We start from the raw sequence: 23,046 nt of genomic DNA, 5'->3' as shown, positions 1-23,046 counted from the left end.
ATACCAAGAGGATCAAACTGAAGTATGAAAACCAGAGCTCTGCAGTCTTTATAGAATGCAAGATTACTTCTCCATGCAAATGTTAATTCCACAGGAATGGTACATACACATTTTTGTCAAATTACCTAAGGTATTAAATACAGAATTTATGGTTGCTTTCTGGCTTTTATGTCAGCTTCAGGAATACTAAGCCATATAAAACCTGTCAGGATAAAGATAGTTTGTTTTTTTTTTTAATAAATTTTAACAAGAATACGCTGAGACAGATGTGCTTACATTGCCACTGTACTTCTGATTCAATTATTAGGTGCTGTAACACTGGATTTACTGTACCATGAAGTTGTTGTTTATAATGTTATAATAATTTTAATGTCTTAGAATGTAATTTACAATGTTATTTATATAAAACAATAGAAAATTTCCCAGCTGAAAAATTATGATGATTACAAATTATAATTACAAAAAGTAAATTAACATCAGGAAAGAAGAGAATGAGTCTGCCTGAGCACCACAATGTTAACACTTGTTCCATTAAAGCTTGCTGTAGCTGTAAGGAAGGAGGGCTACCTTACCTTTCTCTTGGTTACTGATGAGAACTTGAAGAGCTATGGCAGCTTCCACTTTCACAGGCATTTCCCTGTCATCGATCAGACACCGTCTTGTGAGTTCTAAGGCTGTCTGGAGATTCTGGTCACTCTTAAATTTGACTTCACAAAAGTAATGAAGAACCCAACAAGCCTGAAGAAAACCCACATTGAACAAATTCAGAGCTGCAAAACCTGAGAACAGGATTATCAACTACATGTGTACTCATAACCTACGCAAATCATTGAATCTGAAGTACAACTACTGTTGAATAAAGACAAGAAAGATACAATAATGAAGATGTTTGAGAGTGTGGAGGCTGGTCAGTGGGAGGCTCGTCCTTCAGACATCACTAGACCAGTACTATGATCTCAAGTTCATCTTTGGCCACAGGTTTTGTGTGAGCAGTACAGTCTACATGCAAAACACAAATAGACCCTACCACCAGACACAGATGGAAAACTGTGCACACAGTGCTGCAGCCAAGTTAAAACGACACAGTAACTATAATCACACACAGACTGATACAAATGTCTGAAATAAGTGCACAATTTAAAAGGTGCTAAAAGAGAGCATTTGTTAGAGGGAAAAAGTTAAAGATTCCTGAATCTTCCAGCTGGAACAGACAGTGTACCTTAACAGTAAATGTCACACTTTCTTACCCGTGCTCTCATGTAACCCAGCTCACTGCTGAAGAGAGGGAAAACGTGATTCTGCAACATATATTCCATCTGGTCTTTATAGATCTTTTTCTGTCAAAATATGAATAGAAGCACATCAGTTTAAAACTGTACACAAAAATGTATTTCTAATCCAGTAAAAAAAAAAATTCACATGATAAAAGTCTGAACAAAACCGTCAGATTTCAAATTTATCCCTTTAATAAAGTCAATTATGCAACAATGAAATCCTTTATAGTAATTAAACTTGGATCCCACATGGATTTTTATGATTTTCAGTCAAAATAGTGACACCTTTTTTCCCCTGCCCTTTTTGATCCCTAGAGACACCTTTCAAATGGCAGCACATTGCTCTGGCATCAAAAGCAAAAGCGGTCAGGGAAACTTAGAGCTGTGGTCCAAATACAAGTCCATACTCTGCATCTTTTTTGCTACCATTCCAACTGAGCAAGGTTACTGATTTCATTTTATTTCCTTTCTTCTATACACAAAAAAAGCTCATTAAATGAACAACCTCTCACTGAATGTTTTCTCCTTCCTTCCACAAAAAAGGGAATGTAGTTAAGCATAGCACAGAAAATGGTGTAGTAATTCTCACTAGAAGCACAGAACTTAAAGGAACTTAAAACAATAATCTGAACTTGAACATGAGCTATAAAATTTGAGTAAATAAGATGACAACAAACCCAAAACAATTAAGTTCAACATCTAAAAAAACACCTGGCAGCAATTCAGAAACTTGTGAGCACGAATTGCTATTTGCTTTTCTTCTAAGACATTGTATGTCCAAGAAAAGAAAGAAGGGGGGAAAAAAAGAACCAAAAGAACTACCAGATTTTTACACTTACTTTTAGGAGAATTTCAGCCAAAGAACCAATCATATGTAAAGCACCATCTTTCTTACGAGGGTCAGCATTTGGCTCGGTAAGGATTTGATAACAAAAGCCCATTGTCTTCTGCAGGACCTGGATTACATGTAAGGTTAGTCAAAGTATTCCAATCAATCATCTCACATACCACTCTCAGTGCTCTGAAATGCCTAAATATCTAATAATCTGCTCCAAGTCTGGACTTTTGGTGATGTTTTATGTCTTTGATATAAACGCACAGCACAAATAGACCAGCACAAAATAAAGTCGAAATTAAAAATTTTAGTGTACTACGATATGAGAGCAGAAAAGTAAAACTTTTATTAATAGCTCTTTCATCAAATAAACTGAATTTAGCTAGTGTTGTATTTCAGTATAATCCTTGAACAGCTTACCTCTTTCCTTTTACTACAGGATGTAAACAATAATGTCTGAGCAGCAGTTGTTGGAGAAATGAAGTCTTCAAATACATCTGTTAAGTAAACATGTAACAGTTATAAATGTTGGTCCTTTACTACATTTTATGATCCTAATGTATTTAATATGAAACAAAAGAGCAATAATTTTCCTTTCAGGTGGTTAATAGTGCTTTCTTGCTACAGATATTCCAAGACCAAAGAGTAACAGATGTTTGGATACATGTTTCATGTTCTTCATGATCACTGGCTCTATATGTCTAATTTGGAATTGTGCGTCTTTCTTATTAAGATAAATCTTTTGAAACAGTAGAAGCAGTTGCACTGGTCAAGTTTTAACCATTTATGTTATTTGCTCTATAGGCAAGCACACAGAATTAATTGAGTTAGAAAATGCTCAGTTTCTTATTTATCTGCAGAAGAGGATTATCAGACCCTTGTGTAATACCTGTAGTGTTTACAGGTCTGTGCCTTGGAACTGAGGTATAAAAACTCCCAAACCTCTCAAGACCCCATGTTCTAGCCACATAAACAGTCCTAGTGGACGGAAGAATTTGTTCAGGAAGTCTGAAATATTTCTTTCTTCCCCAGCCTTGAAGGACTCAGAGTAAACCCCAACAAGCCACAGGAGGTGAAATCTGACAAGTCTGGAACACCAGGCTTACCCCATAACATTTGATTTACCATTGGGGTGAATCTGTTCTGATCTGTGCCACGTGAAATTACATAAGACCATTAGAAATCCAGGGCCTGGAATATTAGCTGTTGTAAAGCATAACCTTTTAGTAACATTAAAATTATGTAGTTATTGTTAGCAAGACCTGGACTGTTTGACTTGTAACAAAAATTTTGTAACTGTAAAAATTAAATACTTCTATGAGGGCAAAAACTCCTGTGTCCTCGATAGTGGTGGCTTTCAGCAAAAAAGAACCCCTAAAAAATCCCATCTTTGCACGAAATCATATTTTAACACAAGTAGATTTCAAATTCTCACCAAATTTCATGCGAATATATTCATATGGATCTTCTTGCCAAAGCTCTTCATCAGCATCTGTATAGCACATCAATGGAAAAATAACATCTTGGATAATTCCCTGAAATAAAAAATGAAAACAGGTTAGCACTTCTCAATCAACCTCTATATTCTCTCCCGTGTTTCACAGATTTTGTCCATCCTGTCATTTCCTCGTACAACATGCTAACATTCTAAAACTATTTGGATGTAGTGGCTTTTATGTGGTAGTTCACCAAAAAGATCTTTTACCTTTAGGTAGAGTTACAATACAACACAAGATATTACATTGGATCTGGATGATATGTGGAGATAATTCCACTCCACTGTGGAATATCTCCACTGGATGTATGTGGAGATAATTCAATGCCATAAATTCAGTAGCTAACACCATCTCCAAATCTGTTGTGTTGCTGTGTTACACTGTAATCCTTAATATACTAAAGCACAAAGGAGAGATAACAAAAATGCAATTAGCTGGCTTTGTTCACGTATCAAGGTAACCTTCAGCAAGCAGGCTTAAACTCTTTCCACCAGCAATTTGCATGAGAATTCCCTGAAATGTGAATTCTAGCAAGGGTAGAAACTCCGTACAATAGACTGACTAATGTACTACTGAGTCACCAAGTATTAAACTCCAAAAATGGTTTACTTGAATATGAGGTTTCAGATTCTTCCAGGTGACTGCATGTGACACTCCTTGATTGATGTAATTCAGCGTCTGCTGCAGAACTCTGGGAGCCATGTACTGCTTCTCCTTGTATTGATACAGCACCTTCAGCAACACCTAGAAAAATCAGATCTCATCAATAGCTTACCCCGAGCACAGACCATTTTAACCACAATTCTACCCTCCCTCACAGGCCTACATAAGAACCCCCCTAAACTGAGCAAAATCCCCCTCTTTATTCATTAGACTAAAATGGGTACTGACTAATCCTTCTACCAAATGTCATTGTTAATTTTATAAGGCAATTTGCAGCTCATATCAGGTGCTGCATGCACATCTTTTAAAAATATAATCCTTTAATAAGATAAACCACACATACTAATTCATCACCACCATACTCCAGGGGCCCTTCCCTTGGAGGTTTATTATTCCATCTTGCCACTCTTTGGGGGGCAGAAATTCATGCCCAGCCACTGGATTTGTCAAACACTCTACACTCCCACAGTCTACTGATTCTTGCCTATGTGCGGCCTCACGGCAATGATGCAGAGTGAAGAATGGATGTGTGTCAAGAATGATCAGCCAGCCTCTCCCTTTGGCTTCCTGGCCTCAATTCTTCTCCTGAGGTGGCATGCAGAACTACTCACAGGGATTTACCTTTGTTAAAAGTCCATGGCTCTCCACAATAAGGACATGAAATGGACCTGGGACCATGGATAGTAATTAAATTACAGCTCACTGGGGAGGTTTGTACTGGTAATGCAAAGAGTCTTCAGCAAACTTGAATTTAAGATATATATTCTTTGTGGAAGTGTTTATACAGTTTGAGAAGAATGTGGTTTCTTGGGGTTTTTGTGTTTGTTTGGGTTTTTTTTTAAGAAATATTCTCCAGTGTAGCAGAACACCACACTAAAAAGTCCAAAGTCATCATTAGTCAATGCAGCGATGGGGAATAGTCTTTGGAAATGAGGAGAGAGCAAAGGCCTAACAAATGGTCTTTGCAGCCATGCTACTTGGGACAAGTGGTTTTGTCCCTCTTTTCACAGATCTAAGCAGTTTCATGATTTAGATGCAATAAGTAAAGATATTGAAAGATTAACAAAAGGTTTAAGAATCACAGTGAGGAAAAGCAGGACATGGGATGGATGCTCCAGGGCAAATAAAATAAAATTCTGTAACAGTGCCGAGGAACAACCAGGGTTTTCTTAAAATACCAGAATTTTTAATGTTTCCTAGATGCAGTAACAGTAAGGATCAAATCTGATTCAAAGAGAATGCAGAGAAAAAGAAAGTATTTTGTTGAACTGTTTAAATTTATCTTTCCAAAGACTACTTTTGCTCATAGCCTTTTGTCAGAACTTCATTTTGTCTTGGAAGAGCAAAGCAACCAGTGAGGCCTTAAAGAACATGTAATAATTATCTGTCTGATGTCATCTACAGGTGACAGATGAGCACCTCAGAAGGCGACGCTGACAGCAGTTGTCTGAGTAGAATGTTGGGATATATTTCCCAACACTCAATGTGACAAATGTTTTCTGCACTTTGGATGACCTCCAAAAAACACGTATTTAGGAGATACTTTCCCTACTTTTCTCCTTTTAAAGTCCTGTAGTCTAATTTCATTAGAAAATAAAGGTAAGAAAACAAACTGAAGAACTCTTCTTCTGATTCAGATCAAGGCTTTGAAGAAAACATTCTTCTCTGTGAGATTTTAATAAATTAATATTCTATTTACATTTACAACCTAATCACCTTAAAATAAATGTATTTATGAGCCAAATACAAGGAACTTTTACAAAGACTACTTGAAGTTTTTTTATAAATAAACTTCCAAAAGAACTAAAGTCAGCAGTACATGCAAAAGAATCAGATCAAAAAACTTCCCAACATTGAAGGGAACTTCCTTGCCAGTTCAAAAAGTTCAAATTACTGACTTTAAACACACACACTGCAAGAGAGGGAGATGACAATTTCTGCCCGACCAATCCATTCTGTCTCTTCAGAAAAACCTGTAGGTTGCTGCCATCTGTCAGCACTTTGTGAATCATGAAATTACTCCAATAAAGGTAAATCAAGGACAGTTTGGCATAACATTCATACATCAGCTTAGAAACTGCTTTAGTCCAAAAGATGGTTTCTAAATAACAGACCCTAAAACACAGCACAAGTGGCAACCCCAAAACAGGGAGACGAGTGGAAAGGAACCATCAGACTTAACCTGTTTGTAAGTGAGCCTCTGCTTGATCAGGCTTTTGCAGAAGGCTGAAAGCTCAGTACTTACTGACTTTGAGTCAAAGAAAAACTGTATCAGAGTTAAATAGGTAGGTCTGAAGGTGAATGACACCACATAAATATTATACCCATCTCTTTCAGGGAGGAAGAAATTGGTAACATTTGACTGAAGCTCATCTGAGGGCTTGTTAGTGGAAAGTGGATGGATACTTTCTTTAATCATTCTTTTATTTTTACCCACAGACATCAGTGCTCTCCATACTAATGTGCTTGAAAAAAAAATGGTGAAGAAGAGCAAGAAGCCTTTTCAGAAAATAAATAAGGAAGAAATTACCACTGAATCTAAACTTATCCTACTACCCCTCCATTTAGTGTTTCTTACCTGCTGAACACCAACAGCAAAGGCTTTCAGGAACACTTCAGCAAACTCATTGTACTCCTTGGAAACATTGCCAGGGCTTCCATACCTAGAATTAGAAGTAAATATGTGAACTCAAGGGTGCAGCAATATTACTGACTTGAATATTTGTTTGTTTGTTTGTTTGTTTTTTAAATACAAATGGAAGAGAAAATACCTCTCAAAAAGCCTAGCTAAGATATGCAAAGCCCACTTCTTGCATTTCCACCAAGGCAACTCAGGTCTATCATCTTCATCAACTTGAAGGGTTTCCTTTAGGAAGAAAAAGAATATTCACCAACTACTCACAAAGAGTTCAAATTATATGTAATTCGAACAACTATATACTATATGTTGCTTTTAACCTGCCATTTGCACTTTTAATTTAATATAAGTATGAAGTACAGCATATCTAAAACTATGTCCCATAATATATGCCACGTAAATGGTTGATCAGTTTTTGAAAAAAGAAGCCAAAATAAGCTTTCCTACAATTTGAAAACAACAGAACTCCCATACAAGCTACATATTTTCAAACTTTGTCTAGTCAAGTTTAAAACACCCCATTTAAGCTTAATTTTTTTGTTTATTTAATTTTATGGGCATCTTTAGAGCAAAAAGAATGTAGAAATTTCTACATAGTTAAAATTTCTAACATTGACATAAATGAAAAATATTTAAGCTTAAAGAGGTAAATAGCCAAAAGCCACTTACAGCTGGTACATCCCTATCAACAACAGTCTTCAGGATTTCTATCCACTCCGTCAGGTTTTGCTGATTTATCAACTCCAAAGGTAATGTATACTTATTATAAAAAAAATAAAATAAAAAGAACATTTATTATAAAGCAATGAAAAATAATTTATGTTACTTTCACAGTTTGAATTTTAGCTTTCAAGTCTTTGCCTACACTTAGCTATCATGAAAGATTAGCAATTTACCTGGAAAATCATGCTTAAGAACTTAACAAAACCTAAGCCTATATCCCAAATATCTTCAAAGGTGCTAGAGGTCTTTGTTCCAGTTAAGTTTTGTTTATGCAATGCTAAAACACTACTTAAATGGATGTTACACTAATTTCTGAAGCATTAAACAGCATATGAACAGTTTCATTCCAAACTGGTTATTTACACTGGTAATTCTATGTAGACTGGCCTCCACAATCTGTCCTTAGAAAACTGGTTTTCTAATTGGTTTTCCAGTAAACTATCTTAGAGGATGGCATGTGCAAGTTCTAATTGTATCTATCTAATGCCAACCAGGAATAGCACTGTACAAAAGTAAAAGCACAAGACAATCAAACATACCAGAAACTTGTGATTCACAGAGCTGACTAGTAGGGAAATGATTCAGATGTAATCTAATATTGTAATATTTGTGTCACTTACTATTTTAAGGAAAAGCATAATGCTTTAATTTAAATTATTGATCGAGTATGTAAAAAGTTTATTTTTTTACCTGGACAAGGGCGTAAAATATTTTGAAAATCTGTTTCTGGATGAGGACAGACTGATCTGATGGATCATTCAAGAGCTGAATGAAGCTATCCTTCAGAACTGGAAGAAAATGTTGCATTGCAGCTATCAAAGGACTCCGCTCCTCTGGTTTCTTGTACCTTTAGAGAAGAACAAACTAGTTTTGTAGATCTTTCACATAGCTTTCAAATTTTAAAAGTCCACCTTTCCCCAGTGTAGACACAAGTAGGTTATACGACAGTTTGTAACAACATGTGATTTAAAAAAGACCCCCAGACATTTCTTATAACAGAATCTGAAATAAAGCTATGGCCAGACAGTACTACAGCTGAGAAATACATTTATCAGAGCTCACAATTTATCAAAATATTTGCAGGAGCTAGATCACTTCAGTGACATTGAAGAAAGTAAACTGTGAAGTCTCTCAGTCTATCACTGATGTCTCTCACATATCTTATTACTGATTTGCCCAAATCCAACAATCTGGCAGAGAAGGGAGCCTTTAAGGCCATATGGGGCAGACTCAGAGCAGGCTTTGATTGCAACCACCCTTGAATTAATGCCTCAGACCCTCCTGTGCTGGTGACACTCCAACAGTTTGCCTGTGCTGAAAACAAGGCTCCATTTCCTTTCTCAAACATTTCAAAATTCCTGAAAGGAAACAAAGCTGCATTTTGAAATCTTTGCCCCAAGTTTTAACCTTAAAACAAGAAAGTCCTTATTGACTCAAGAGTTACCACAGCAGAACAGGATCTTGTCCTTACTGGTGATGACAACAACAAGGTAAAATATCACTTCAAGATTGTACAGCTTTATTTTTTGATTAAGCAATTCATGCTGTTATACTCTTGGGACATTTTTGGGCTACAGGATTGGGCTTTGGTTTGGTTTTGGTCTAGACTTTTCACTAATACTAAATATCAATGCTCAGCTTCTTAAACAGTGCCAATTTTCAGAAATATATAAGATAAAGACTGCTCAATCTGCTGCCAGATGGCATGTTCTGTAAAAACTACTACAAAACACTGAGCTCCAAAATCCTGTTCAATAATACAGTTTCCATGCATTTTCTGAAACAGAAACCTAAATTAAATGTTGCTTAGGAAAACTCTGTTTCTAATTTCTACAAGACACAATCAAAAAAAACCAGAAGTGGCTATGCAAACAGCAGCCATTTGATCTTGCTGGTTAAATTTGGAGAAAAAAAAAATGATGAAAAGCCCCAAGATATTTACCTTCCACAGTAAGAAAAAAAAAAAAATTCAATAGCTACATATTGAATTAAAAAATTTCACAGAGATGTGCCTGCAGTCATACTGTTACACACTGAAATGTGCATGTTCCTACGTGATTTGCGACATGGAAGTGACCCCTGTTGACTTCACCAGAAAAGCTGAACAAGCAGGAGCAGTTCCTGGCCTCAGCTGAAGTGTTTGATCAGCTAAGACTACAGACACACCCGTTACCTTAGCTGATCACACAATGGCTGTGCTCAGATCAGAATTCCTCCCCAAACAAGGACTGCTATCATCATAATACACTACCAGTGAACACTTCACGATCTATATCTCACAGATCTCTGCAGCATACTTGGTTCAAGATGTCTAAACAGAAAATCAAGTGAGAAATTGGTCTGCTTTCCTTTCCTAGCAGGACTTGCAACGTTTAACCACTAAAGAAACTCCCACATTACAAAGGTCTTTATAGCATTCCTGTAAAAGTATTATTGAGGAAGTGGAAGTCACCTGGCTTACACCTGAAACAGAAACATTATGCATTCCAGTGCTTCAAAAGAATGGGATTCCATCAGTTCCACTACTACAATTCCCTGGCTCCAGGACTGTCCTTTTCTGTGACCCAGCTCAAATGAGCTTCCTACACGGCAGCAGCAGCAGCAGCAGCCAAGCCCCACACAGCTTCTCAAAGTGCAACATCAACTTTAAAGCTCTGAGCAGACACAGATACCGAGCCAAGAACATTCACGTATCCCAGTCCAATGCCTTGATATAAGAGCACAGTGGGCTTTGATAAAAGTATCCTGATGGGTTGGATGAGGCTATCAAAGTCATCATTCCAAAGACAGTCAACTAATTCTGAGCTTCCTGACATTCAAGATTTCACTCTTTGAAACTTTCATATGTTTCTTGTCACCGAGTTTAAACCTAGTTTAGATAATAACTGTCTGCAAAAGTTATTTTGGATTTTGAGCAGACTTTCCTACTGCTATCAATCCATAAAAAACAACTACCAAGTGAAGGCTTTAAAACACTCTCTTTTTTTCTGATCTCAAACCTTTAATGAAGGCAATTTTTCTGTAATTTTAGTGGAGAAGATACATGAGCCAACATCTGCATAGCAAGTATTTAAGAATATTTGCTCAAATTAGATTTCCATCACCTTTGTGCAGTCCCACAGACAATTCTATATGGTTACAATATCCATAGAGAATATAAAGAATACACACCAATATAATAATTCTGCTGAGTTTTATGGTAGAAAGAACTTACTCATAGTTTTTCACGAGTTGATAAAGACAAAGAAGAATTCCAAGCCAACAAGCACTGTTGTCAGACTGGAGATAAAATCCAATTTTCTCCACAACTGCAGTCCAGCGACTAGGATAGTCATACTTGATAATATGGTGAATGCAAGTAGTAAGTTGTACTCTAGAAATCAAAGGCACAATAATTAAATTTCAGGTACTACTATTATTTTAGTAATATTCTTGTAGTGTTTAAACAGTGAGTATTGTCCATACTTAACTTTAAGTTTTGTTTGGAACGTTTAGGTTCTGTACTTTCTGCTTAATAGTCGCCATTTCAGGAACCTTAAATTTTTATATGCCACACAAGCTGAAAACTGTTGTTCCATCTACATTAATTCTATGCTTGGGATACACAGTGTATGACAATGATGCTTAGCACCCAACAGTCAGAATCCACAGGCAATTCATAGAGAGGCTAAAACTGCTCACCTGATCAGCTCAGGAGAGTGGATAATGGCTTCTACAATATTCTCACGAATACAATGTCTGTCTTCTTCTGGGATGGAGTAAGGTGGGATCTCTCCTGGTGCAGTTTCACGATCCGGCCAATACTGGGTTATCATATTTTTCAAGTAGATAACCCCTGTGAGACAAAAGTGGCAAATCAGCTGACAGCCATTCGAAGTACAAAACAAACAAACATCTTGCAAACAAATCTTTATTAAAACAAAACTGATGGAAACTACGAAATCATTGACCATTTCTGAGTAGGAGAAATACATAAACCATGTAAAGTATTAACCTAATAATTTACTAAAGTATTAGCCTAATAATTTACTAAGTTGATACTCTTTTACACATTTACTGTGATGTATTTTTAGTTTTGTAAAGAATGTGTTTTCATATAAAAATACTTAAAGTATTGCTTGTATCTGTGATCCAGACAGTTGTGGAACATTTTAGCAACATGCTTCTGAAAAATCCTTTATAATTATTTTCTCAGGATTTTCATTAAAACAAAGCTAATCACTGCTAATGATGACCTCAAACATCCCCCGTAAGCAAAAAAAATCTAATTAAGTTTGTGACAGATGAGTGAATGCTAAAGAGAAACAGAGCTCCTTTATACCAAGGTTATGGGCCACATCAATTTGTAGCAATCAGGCTGCTGGCACAAATGCCTCCATTTACCATTTGACAACCAAACCCAAACTGCTTGTGTGGCAGAATATAAATTACAGCACTCAGAAAAGTACTTCTAAAATGCAACAGGAAATCTCAAATGGCAAACTAATAACAGTTACTATTAATCTAATTCTACATACAAATCCATAAAGCCACTTCTTTTCCTGAATCTCATATGCACTTTTTGAAGATTCAGAAACCAAAGGGTTTCTGAAAGTGTCTGCAGAGGTTAAGGGACACTCAGCAGATCTGTGCTATTACAAGACTGAAGTGATGCAGACTTCAGTCTGCCCTCAGTGGGATTTATCATGCCATTAATTGCTTTGCAAACACACGCTGTTTGTAAGCTGTGCCTTGTATGAGCCATCCCCACTCTCCCCAGAATGCTTTGGGTTTTAATTGGCTTACATGGAGGAGTGTGAAATTTCAGAGGTTGTTTGCAAACCTTCCCCTTTTATTGCATTTTATACATGTTAAGCAGTAACCTTTTTGAGTCATCATCTGAATGGCACCCCCAAACAATACGATAAAAATGCAAGTTAAGCTTATGCTACAACTTAGAGCAGTCTACTACATGGAAGATCCAAGTAAGTGATCAAGGTCACACTTCCTGACCAGTCGGAAAAACCTCTATCAAGTACTTATAGAAGATTTAAGATGGTGTCTGGAGTTGTCAATATTCAACATCAATTTTACTGATGGCTCCCGTGCAAATAAGCAGGGTTCCAAGAGACATGATTTGTTTTCTTCCACTCAATATGCTGAAAACATTAGCACTATCAGTACAAGGTTAAATTACCTCCTTGGACCAAGTGTATCAGCATCATAAACCTTTCTGTTCCCCCAAAGACCATTATTCACTAGAGATAAAGGGGAACAATCACTCAAGAGCCAGACACCTTTTCTTTCTGTCTTCTCTATTCAGAGTATGGTGCCAGATAATAGGACATGATGACTGTAATTCGAGCAACTCCCAATTTTTGAGCGTTTGAGATTAAAACCATTAGAATTCTTTAACAGTATCTGCATGTGTACTTGTGTGTATGCACCACTGAGGTAGATACAAAGAAAAAAACCCTCGGAAACTTGCCTGCCTGTCTCACTGGTAAATCCAGTTGCTCGGACATGGTGATCTGAAGCAGGGTTGAAACAAAGTTCACTGACTTATGAGCCTGTAGAGAGGAAAAAAAAAAAAAAAGAGTACTATTAAGTCATAGTTTCTTAAGTTTTAGAATACTCCCATTAGGTTTTATAATATCTTTATAATGATGTAATGCAATCAATAGGATACCAGCAACTCAAGACAGTTTCACAGGAGTCAGCTAATCGGCCAAAGCATTCCAAAGTTTCGTGCTCACTGTATTTTGAAGACAGCACGGGGGAGGAAAAATCCTACCGTTTAAGGTAACAGAGTTGAAGAAACCACTGAACAGGCTCCAGGAATCAGCCTTTCACAGTCACCAAACATATTCCCCATTCAGAACAAACACTTGAAACAAGACCACCTAAATAGCCAGAAAAACCCAAGCGCAGCAAGTTTACAGTGACCTTTAGCAAGGTATGAATTCATTATATAATAAGCTAAGAAACAGATGGTTACTATGTTTTAAAACTAAGCCCAACTTTAAGTAAGCCTGTCCAACTCAGTTCTAACTTTCTGAAAAACCAGCTTCAAGGGACCACTGCTGCACTGTCTGCAGACCCACACAAAAGCAAACCAAAAGCAGGGAGACCCAAACAGGAACACATCTCCAGAGTAACAACTTCCCAAGGATTTGCAAGAGTTCACTTACAAAGAAAACAAAACATGTTCGTTTTCTTACAATAATGAGAAATTTCATTGATGCAATAAATACCATATTGTATTTTCAATATGAGGAAACAAACCTTAACATTATTACGGCATCCTTTACCCACCTTCCCCAAGCAACAAGAACTCGAGACATTAAATTAATTTTGCTGGCAGAAGTGAATTGCAATCCTTAAAAATTAACTCTACTTTTTTTAACTGAAAGCCAACATAATTTTTCTCAAGGTTAAGAGTCAATGGACATGAGTTACAGTGGGAAATCTCTATTTTACACATATGAAAAAAATTCACAAGGGAGGCCAAGGTCTGAAACTCCTGTCCATAGAGGCTGTGTGGCTTTATTCTGTGAGATATTCAGTTGGACAAGTCCCAATTTACATCATCTAACTTCCAAACAGCTTTGCTTGGGGCTTGACCAGATATCTGCACAGTTCCCTTCTAACCTAATTACTCCATGATTCAAATTGCCAAGATACATTTCTGTTTTATCTTCACTTACATGTCAGTATTGTTTCCTATGTTCTTTGCAGCTCCCCTATCAAAGACAACTGCATAGATCCACATAATTTAACCTGGTAAACTCCTAGGAGAACACCTCTTACCTACTTGTTACTCAGTTTATTGCTCCCTACATAAGGCAAGTAAGTGAATACTTTGAGAACCATTGAAATTACAGTATTTATTTATCAGAAACAAATGGCTGTCTCAGATATTGCAGCAAACCAATATCATAAAGAGAAATAACCAGGAATTGTCTTTCTATTCTTTTAGTAGTACCAAAAGCTCTTTTGACAACATGAAATTATGTCAACGTTCCTCCTAAGTGTGTAACACTACTCCTACAGTACCAGAATCTTCTCTCCAGCTTTTCCCTAGCAAGTTATCTCCTGTATGTTCCAGTATAAGCAAGTGTAGAAGGGACAGCCCGGGACATGACATTTGTACTAAGATTTGATTGAGTATGGCTTGTTTTCTACCTCCTGTTATTTAAAACAGATTTTAAATGAAGAACGAACTTGACGTAAGAATCTCCCCAAAATGTTAAAACGTTGTTGAACACATTCATCCTGTGCACTACAAATCCACAGGCTCGGGAACACCCAGAAGCAACACAGGCACCTGCTCCAAGAGAAATGTTTATTTGCAGAGTGTGATTTGATGAACTGGGAGTAAGTGACACTGCAATATGAGCACCCGTCTTTCTGACCCACGTGCCTCTGGTATCCCCAAAGTCCTGAAGAAAAAGCAAATACACTTTCAAATGAGAGGGGGAAAAAAAAAAAAAAAGCAGCATTAGTTTTCAATTGTCAAGAAACAGTTGAATAAATAAATTTAAAATAAGATTTACTTGTTGGGTTTTATTTCTACTACAGCTCCAGGTCCGTTAAGTTCCTTCCTTCTTTTCTTAAGTCACATTAATAGACACAACACATACCAAATGACATCAGAGCCTATTTCAGCACAGCACTCAATTAGATGTTTAACATTAATGTCAGCGGAAGTGCCCCTGTACTTAACGTGCTATGAACTTGAAGAAAGCTTTCAGTTTCGACAACCTTTAACTCACCTACAAATAAGGTCATATCAGTCTGCATAAAATGGACTTAAAAGAGCAAACTGCTGTCTTTCCACAAGGACTATAAATTTAACAGATACCTTTTCTGTAGTGAAATCTCACAATGTATTTCACGTTTGCAAAGTCAAAATAAGAAGGATTCCTTTCGCTTTTCTATGATAAATGACCACCATTGTTTTAATAAGAACTAGTAATTTCAGTAACAAATATGGAAAGGCTGAAGAAGTATCATGAAACTAATGGGAAAAACAAAAGAAATGGAATTAAAAGAATCTCATGTCTTAAAAGCAACAAAAAATAGACAGGAGTGTATCAAACTGCCACACACTGAAATTTAATAAAATACCAAAGAACGATCCTTTCTTCATTTAAAAAAACCCAGGGCTGAGTCTGTGCCTATAGCAAGCTACAGAAGCTCCCTAGAAATATAAATTATATTATTATGTGGAATTAATACATTTTCACTTTGAACTATGAATAGTTTTAAAGGACAGGACCAAAACATTATCATACCTATACCATTATCTGTTTTTTTGGTTGTTTGGTTTTTTTTTTAAATCTTACAAGTATCATCCTCAACATCTGAAGCATCAGACACCAGCCATGAGGATGAGCTACTTTATCAGGTTTAGTGGTTCAAAGCAGATTCAGACAGATATAATCTGTGCTTTTAATATAAGGTAGCACAAGTAAAATACCTTGTACTTGCCAATCAAAGCCTCCTCTTAATCCATTCAGTTAATACCTAAATTCACACAGAGCTACATTAACACTTCTATGCATTCTAAATGGAAAAGAAAGGAATTCCACACTCTTTACAATGACCTCCTTTCCCCAAGCCACTGACAGGAAGGTGATTCCAGAGAAAGCAAAATGTAGGGACATTTCCATGAAGATAAGTGTGTACTGACTGGTGAAATCCCAGGTACTACAGGAACTGGTCACTTGCTCCCTTGCTCTGCTTTACTCTTAAAAAGAACATCCAATGTTTTACTGGTACCTGGAAAAAAAGCCCTGAACCTAAAATAAGACCCCACACAGGTGTCTTTTTGTATCTATATCATTAAAAAATACTGAACCCACATCCATTTCAGCTCTTTTCATCTTCAATAATTTTACTCCCCAGAAAGGGCTGCCTCTCAGGACAGCATGCTCCTCTTCACTGACAGCACTGCTAAAAAAAAACCAACCATACTAAAAAAACACCTATTTTAGGTACATATTCTATAAAAATATGGTATATTGTACATATGTGTATTTTATAAAAATATACAGATATACTTGCTTTTGGGTTCAGCGCATGTAATTAACCAGAACACTCTACTAAAGGTAAGCTACAAATGAAGATTAACTAAAGGCCTACCAAGGAATTATCTGAATGCAGAGGATTCTGCTGGCCCATGCACACCCCAGTCTCCAGAAGAATCAGGTGCACTGATGCCACTTCAGTGAGAGCCACCGGCAAGAATTATCATTCTACACAGAAGTCCCACAGCATTGGGAAATCAGGATATCACATACTCTAAACTGCCTGGAGTACAGAAACAATTTCTAGTACTTTAACGTTCTGACTTTGGTAAAACTTCGTCTTTTATTCTCTTGCTCTCTTTTTAAAAATACCCTTTAAAAATAAATATTAACCTTAGAGAACTACAAATGATATTTTTTAAAAAGTAGCTCTGTCACAAAGTCAGTTTTCCAACACGTAACTCAACATTTAAAGAAAAACAAAACCAAAACTCATCTCAAGTCCTCCCCCCTTACAAATCGTCCAACATGCCATGTCACTGGTATGACTTTGCTGTCTAAGAGCCAGAGAATTCAGGGACTTTTCCCAAGAGCAATCTTTGCTATGCAGCCTGGCTAGCTGAGGAATGTGTTCTATCAGACCACAAACCTTGCACCACTGTCTGTTAATATCAATCACTGTTCCAGAACATACAATCTTTCTGCATATTCCTCTGCTGTTTTTCCTAGCGGAGTTGGTTTGCTAGACATGTGCTAAAACAGACTTTTGAGAACAGTGACATACCAGACACATAACCTAAAATAGAAATGAAGTTTGAAGTTAACATTAAAGAGACCAGTTCGCGGTATATGAACTATTGACAGTTAAATATAACACAGAAAAGCACTCTTCCTCCAGTAATGATACTCACTAAAGTAAGTTACATTCATCTTTAATAACAGAACTATTCATATCACACAAAGCCTGTATGTCACTAAACGATAAAAACAGGTTTCATCTTGGGTAAAAAGACCTCCATGCATTCTTCTCAGACATCAGGAATTTGACATACCATAACAGGCACATTACAATAGGTACCTCCTTTACTGTTGCCAAAAAAGCAAAACAGAAGGACAATACTTACTATATGTTGCTGAACAGGTTATTTATATAGCTATTCAGAGTAGCACATGTGAATAAAGGCCAAAATTTTTAAAGTGAAGTAGCTGAAAAAAATATAAATGCAATGCATCTCCATCATTCCAATTCTGAAAAAAATCTGCATGCAATTTTTGATCTTAGCCACAACAGGACTGGGTGCACATAACTATTATACTGAGCTGAAACTGGTTTTTTTTTATAGAAAGGTAAGGTCAGGAACTGTAAGGCCACGCTAAATCGTCAAACTGCCCTGTAACACTCTTTCAATTCTCTTTTAAGAACTCAGCAGGTGTGGAAGTCATTCTGACCTGAGGTTTTTGCAAGCCAGTTCTGCCACCTCTTCTGCAGCTACAATGTATATGCAAACCTAGTTGGATGTCCACAAAAGATACACACGCACTTATCAGATCTTGCAAACCTCCCTAATGCTCATTTCATCACGATATTGGCTGCAAGTTCGGAAGACTATTTGCTCGGAAAAAGGAACGTGCTCCAAGCAGAGGCTTGCTAAGCACACACAGTAACTATTTGCTAAGTCATGAGAAAGTGGCAAGTGGCCTTGTCTGCTCGGATTTTACCTTGTGCTGGGGAACTTGCACCGGGAATGTAACTTCTCCATAATGAAGACAAGTCTCCCTTGGTTCCTTACTGCCCCCAAGGGGATTCCTGGTGTTGGACCAGCCTTGCCACACGCAGCTTAAAAACACCCTTTCCCAAAGCATCTCTCACCTAGCACACACCAAAATATATAGATGGCTTCCATCTGTATAAGGGAAATGAAAATAACTAAGTACTTTGGGCAAAATGTCACACTAACAACTTCAAAAGAGAACTCATGATCTGACAATCAAAGCCAGGAAATTCAAGCTCTGCTCTTGTTCTCACACTGCAATATAGTCACAGGTGTTATACATGAAGACCAAGTTAGAAAAGGTTAACAAAAAATTAACGATGGGGGTAACACTATAATCACCTGGCCTAAAGCATCCATAGCACTTCAGCATTTGGAAAGCTCTGTCTCAAGGGCACTGTGTAAGAAGCAGCTTCCTTTTTCCCCTTTGATAACCTTTCACTCCAAAACTCTCAGCAGTTTAGAGTCCAGTCATTTAATATAACCATTCCATCGTTATGACATTTGTATCTATTAAGCAGGCAGTGAAAGGCACTGAACTAGGCCCAACTGCATTTTGTTAAACTGACGGCTATGGTGACCAGTCAACAAGATTTCCTTTTTCGCCTTTCCCTGTCACTCATATCAGAACATAAAAAAGCTAAACGTAACTTCTGAAAGGCACTTCTCAGTACAGCATCAGAATAATGTTTTTCTAAACAAACTCTGTTAGGCTTTGACTTAAAAAAATGGTGAGTTATAGGGGATTGCTCTTTTTTTCCCCTAAACATTCTCAGATACAAAAACTGGGTTGTTAGTCTAAAAAGATATACTAACAGCTCACACAACAAGGTTAACCTCAGAGACTTACAAGACATACATCACAGTTAAGTCATAAATTCCCTGGAATTACAAAGAAGAAACCTGCAAGGAAAATAATATCTAGCAACTGCACCTTCATAAATATGTTGATATTAAAAGATAAAACAACACTGTGTATTATTTTCAGAGTGTCATTCCATAGCTGCGTAGTTAAAGTATCTATTTTCATCACCATTTCTGAGAAACACTTTTTACACGCAGTACAAAGACTGTTTCTCAAAAGGCAGCAACATCTTCTTGCCGCTTTCCAGTAGCTTATTTGAAGAGTCTGGCTCTAAGCCCTGGTAAAACACAGCTTTCCCCTGTAAGACAGGGACAGAGATGGGTGAACACCTCAGGGTACCTCATCAGCTGAAAATTCCAGAATGAGAGAAAGCTGTTGGACACAAGAGCTAGTGGTCTCATTCCCAATAACTTCTTTTCACAGTGAGCCAAAGAGACTGGAATACCTGCTTTGTAATATTATCTCAACTCTTAAAAGTTCTCACAGCATTTTATGTGCAGGTAATATAAACTGATAAAACTTAGTGAAATAGAACAATTCATGACTTAGCCAAGGTCAAAGGAAAAATAACATAGCCTGGACAAATCCAGAACCATACACCCCTTCTCCAGTCAGTGGAAACTTTGTTGATTGATAGGCTATGATGAAGACAGATCTAGATACTTAACTCTTCTGATAATCAGGAATATCAATTACTGACTGAACCACCTTCTTTTCTGGGAGGGTAAAATGACCATCCCGCTGAAAACCAGACTCATCAGCTCAACAGAGGCACTTCTGACAAATTAAAGGTAAACTAAAAGGTCAACCAAGGACAACTATTAAACTATAAAAATACTTGTGCAGCCTGGCCATGTGCAAGAACAGTGTGCACCTCTGTTACAATCTCATCTTTACAGGGCAAGAGACCACCGTACCTGTAATAAAGTATTAACTGGTAACAGAATTGCCCTAACATTCAACAAATTTAAACCAGTATCCTGCAAGCAAATGCATAACTGACTTCAACAAACCTATGCAAAACCAAGGCCATGCATGCAACTAAAGCTATATGTATGTACAAATGCTTACAGATTTAGGGTTTAGCAAATTTTTTTATCACAAAGTATCTGTGAAAGATTAGTGATGCCGCATTTCCAACAACAACAAATTCTTACAGGCTGGTTCAGTAACAACTGGTGTTTTTAAAGGAGCACAGATATTTGGATTTTATGCCAATTTAGCACTTGTATAGTACACCACAGACCATGGAGTTCTGATTCCAAAGTGCGCACAAAAGCCAGTTGCCTGCGAGCACGATCCTTCATGCAAGAGTTTGCCAGTTGCTGAAGACCTCGACTGGCAGTGAAGGTAATTTCCTGCACCTTCAGCAACTCAGTACCTGCAGAAAATAACTAGATTTCAAGCGAGTTACTATATATAGACATTCATTGAACACGCAAAAAATTGTATTTTGGGGCCAGCTTAAGATTTCATTGATATTACTGTCTTTATAGGCCACTACATTATGTTAATTTTTGATTTAAATAACAAACACTAACATTCTTTTAAACAGAGTATATGGAAAAGACAGTAATTACTTTATATAAACCTCAATTAATCATTGAGTAGTTTTACAGCTATCTATTTCAAATGTACCCAATATTTATTTTCCATTCACTTATTAAATGACATGCAAGAGTTTGGCTTAATTACACTTTTTCATAATCTGAGAAGCCATACTTTCAGTTTTTGAAAGTTTCTCCACTGCCAGCAGAACATTTGGCCCACCTTTATCTAAGCTCTGCTGAACATCTGTTGCATTAAATTAGTATTGTCAGGGCCAAAGTCTGCTTAAGAGCAACAAAGAAAAACGCTTGTGGAAAAGGCCAACTACAGGTACCACATGAGCTGCCACACTGGCTTATCCTTCACCTCCTCCATCAAGAGACCACCTTTTCTCTGAGTCAAACACTAGAATATCTTTTTTTTTTCTCTAAATGTCTACAAGTCCCATGGCTGTGTCTTATCAATAAAGTTTTTCCCCTGCCAGGTGAGGTTAAGTGGAAAAAAATACAATCTTCTTCCAAAATTGAAGCCTGTGGAACTAGGACCTGCTGGTTTTCTTATATCCCGGTTTGACACGTGAATGCAGCCTAAAAGCATGACATACCTGGGCTGGGAACCCTGTCTTTCCCCTGGACACGTGTCCACATACTCCCAGAAAGCACACCCACCTCGGCAGCCCAGCCGAACCCGCAGTCCAGGGGACCTGGAACACCAAACACTGCCAGGCTGCCAGATTTGAATCCGAACTCAGCCCAGGCCACTCTTACGGGCTGCGCTGCTCGTAAAGTGATGCAGACCTCGCTACCTCCTTCCCCGCTGACAAATTCCTGCCTTCCCCACGCACAGGCCGATGTCCCTTAGACAGTCCCAGGCAGGGCTGGGTCCAGCCCGAGCCACCGCGGGCCTGCACCAAGGCCGGGTTTACACCCTTCTGCCGATCACCCTTTTCCCGGCCGAGTGCCAGGACAATGGAGAAGAATCGTTCCCGCCAGGAGAAGCACGGAGGCCTCGGCCGCTCTCCGCCGCTGCCCCCCGGCCCGAGCAGCCCCGCCCGGCCCCGCTGCCATGTGCGGGGACAATGCGCGCCGGGCCCGGCCCGCGCCCGCCGGGACACGGCCGGCGGGAAGGGCCCGGGGCCGCGGGCTGGGGGGCCGGGGGGACCTTCTGCGTCCCCAGCCCGCTCCCTCTCTCCCGGGCCGGCCCCGGCCCCGCTCCCCAGCGCCGCGGCCCCGGCCCAGGCCCGGCGGCGCCCTCACCTCGTTGAGCTGCCGCTCGGCGGCTTCGCGCAGCGCCGGGTCCATGGTGCCGCGCAGGGCCTCGATGATGCCGCTGGGGTCCATGGCGGGGGCAGCGCGGGGGGCGGAGGGCAGGAGCCGCGGCCGCGCCGAGCGCACATGGACCCGCCGCCTCCAGCGGCCGCCGGCGCGAAAGGAAGGGAGAGCGCCAAGGGCCCGGATAGAGCTGCCCCCGCCGCCGACGGGAGCGGCGCCCCTTCCGCCGCACGGCCCGCCCCGCCCCGCCGCGGGGCGCCGCGGGAGATGAAGTCCCGGCCGAACAAGCCGGGGCGCCGCGGGAAGTGCAGTTCCGGCCGGCAGCACAAACCGGGCAGCCGCGGGAGACGCAGTCCCGGCAGACGCAGTCCCGGCCGAACAAACCGGGGCGCCGCAGGAGGTGCAGTCCCAGCCGGCCAACCACACTACCCGGGGCGCCTCGGGAGATGCGGTCCGGACCCTGCTGGACCGACCGCACAGCCCGGGGCGCCTCGGGAGCTGCGGTGCCGACCGCTCGCCCGCCTCGGGAGCTGCGGTGCCGCACGAACGGCCCCGTCGCGGGAGCCGCCGTCCGGCACCGGCCGCCCGCCCGCACCACCCGCTCCTCCCGAGCTGAACCGAACCGACCCCCACCCCCGGGCTGGCAAACGTCCGGAGCGATGCCGTTGTTTTAGCGAAAATCCCTCCCTTCACAAAGCCCGCGCCTCGCTTTCGGAGAGGCTCGGGCGGCTCGGCGAGGAAGGAGGGATGCGTGGAGGCATTGGGTTCACTTCATCATGGGTGCGGGGTGCAAGCCGTGCTGGTTTTAGGAAAAAAGACAAAAACCACGAAAATTTTGTCAGAAAACTTTTTTAATACCGTTAGGAGAAGGAGACTTAATTTCTTATACAGTTTGACTTGATTTTTTTCCATAAAATACTGAACTCCATTTCAGTCTCTATGATCATAGA

At 39.3% G+C, this 23,046-nt stretch overlaps 1 protein-coding gene across 1 annotated transcript in view; it reads right to left on the bottom strand.

Moving 5' to 3' along the window:
- The window catches only part of IPO7 (importin 7), a 35,208-nt gene extending 12,896 nt beyond the window's left edge, over positions 1-22,312 (bottom strand). The window contains exons 1-14 of the mRNA XM_017810441.1: positions 22,082-22,312; positions 13,097-13,178; positions 11,311-11,464; positions 10,844-11,002; positions 8,320-8,476; positions 7,576-7,665; positions 7,040-7,134; positions 6,847-6,931; positions 4,215-4,349; positions 3,545-3,644; positions 2,530-2,606; positions 2,114-2,230; positions 1,248-1,337; positions 573-738 (exon numbers count right to left, since the gene is read on the bottom strand). Of these exons, the coding sequence (XP_017665930.1) occupies positions 573-738; positions 1,248-1,337; positions 2,114-2,230; positions 2,530-2,606; positions 3,545-3,644; positions 4,215-4,349; positions 6,847-6,931; positions 7,040-7,134; positions 7,576-7,665; positions 8,320-8,476; positions 10,844-11,002; positions 11,311-11,464; positions 13,097-13,178; positions 22,082-22,165 (1,591 nt within the window). The 5' untranslated portion in view covers positions 22,166-22,312. The remainder of the gene's footprint in view (positions 1-572; positions 739-1,247; positions 1,338-2,113; positions 2,231-2,529; positions 2,607-3,544; positions 3,645-4,214; positions 4,350-6,846; positions 6,932-7,039; positions 7,135-7,575; positions 7,666-8,319; positions 8,477-10,843; positions 11,003-11,310; positions 11,465-13,096; positions 13,179-22,081) is intronic.
- Between the last annotated feature and the right edge of the window lie 734 nt (positions 22,313-23,046).

This window comes from Lepidothrix coronata, unplaced genomic scaffold, assembly GCF_001604755.1.
Source record: "Lepidothrix coronata isolate B3197 unplaced genomic scaffold, Lepidothrix_coronata-1.0 Scaffold1, whole genome shotgun sequence".
NCBI lineage: Eukaryota > Metazoa > Chordata > Aves > Passeriformes > Pipridae > Lepidothrix > Lepidothrix coronata.
The sequence above is the reverse complement of the archived record's forward strand: the minus strand, read 5'-3'. Positions and strand labels throughout refer to the sequence as shown.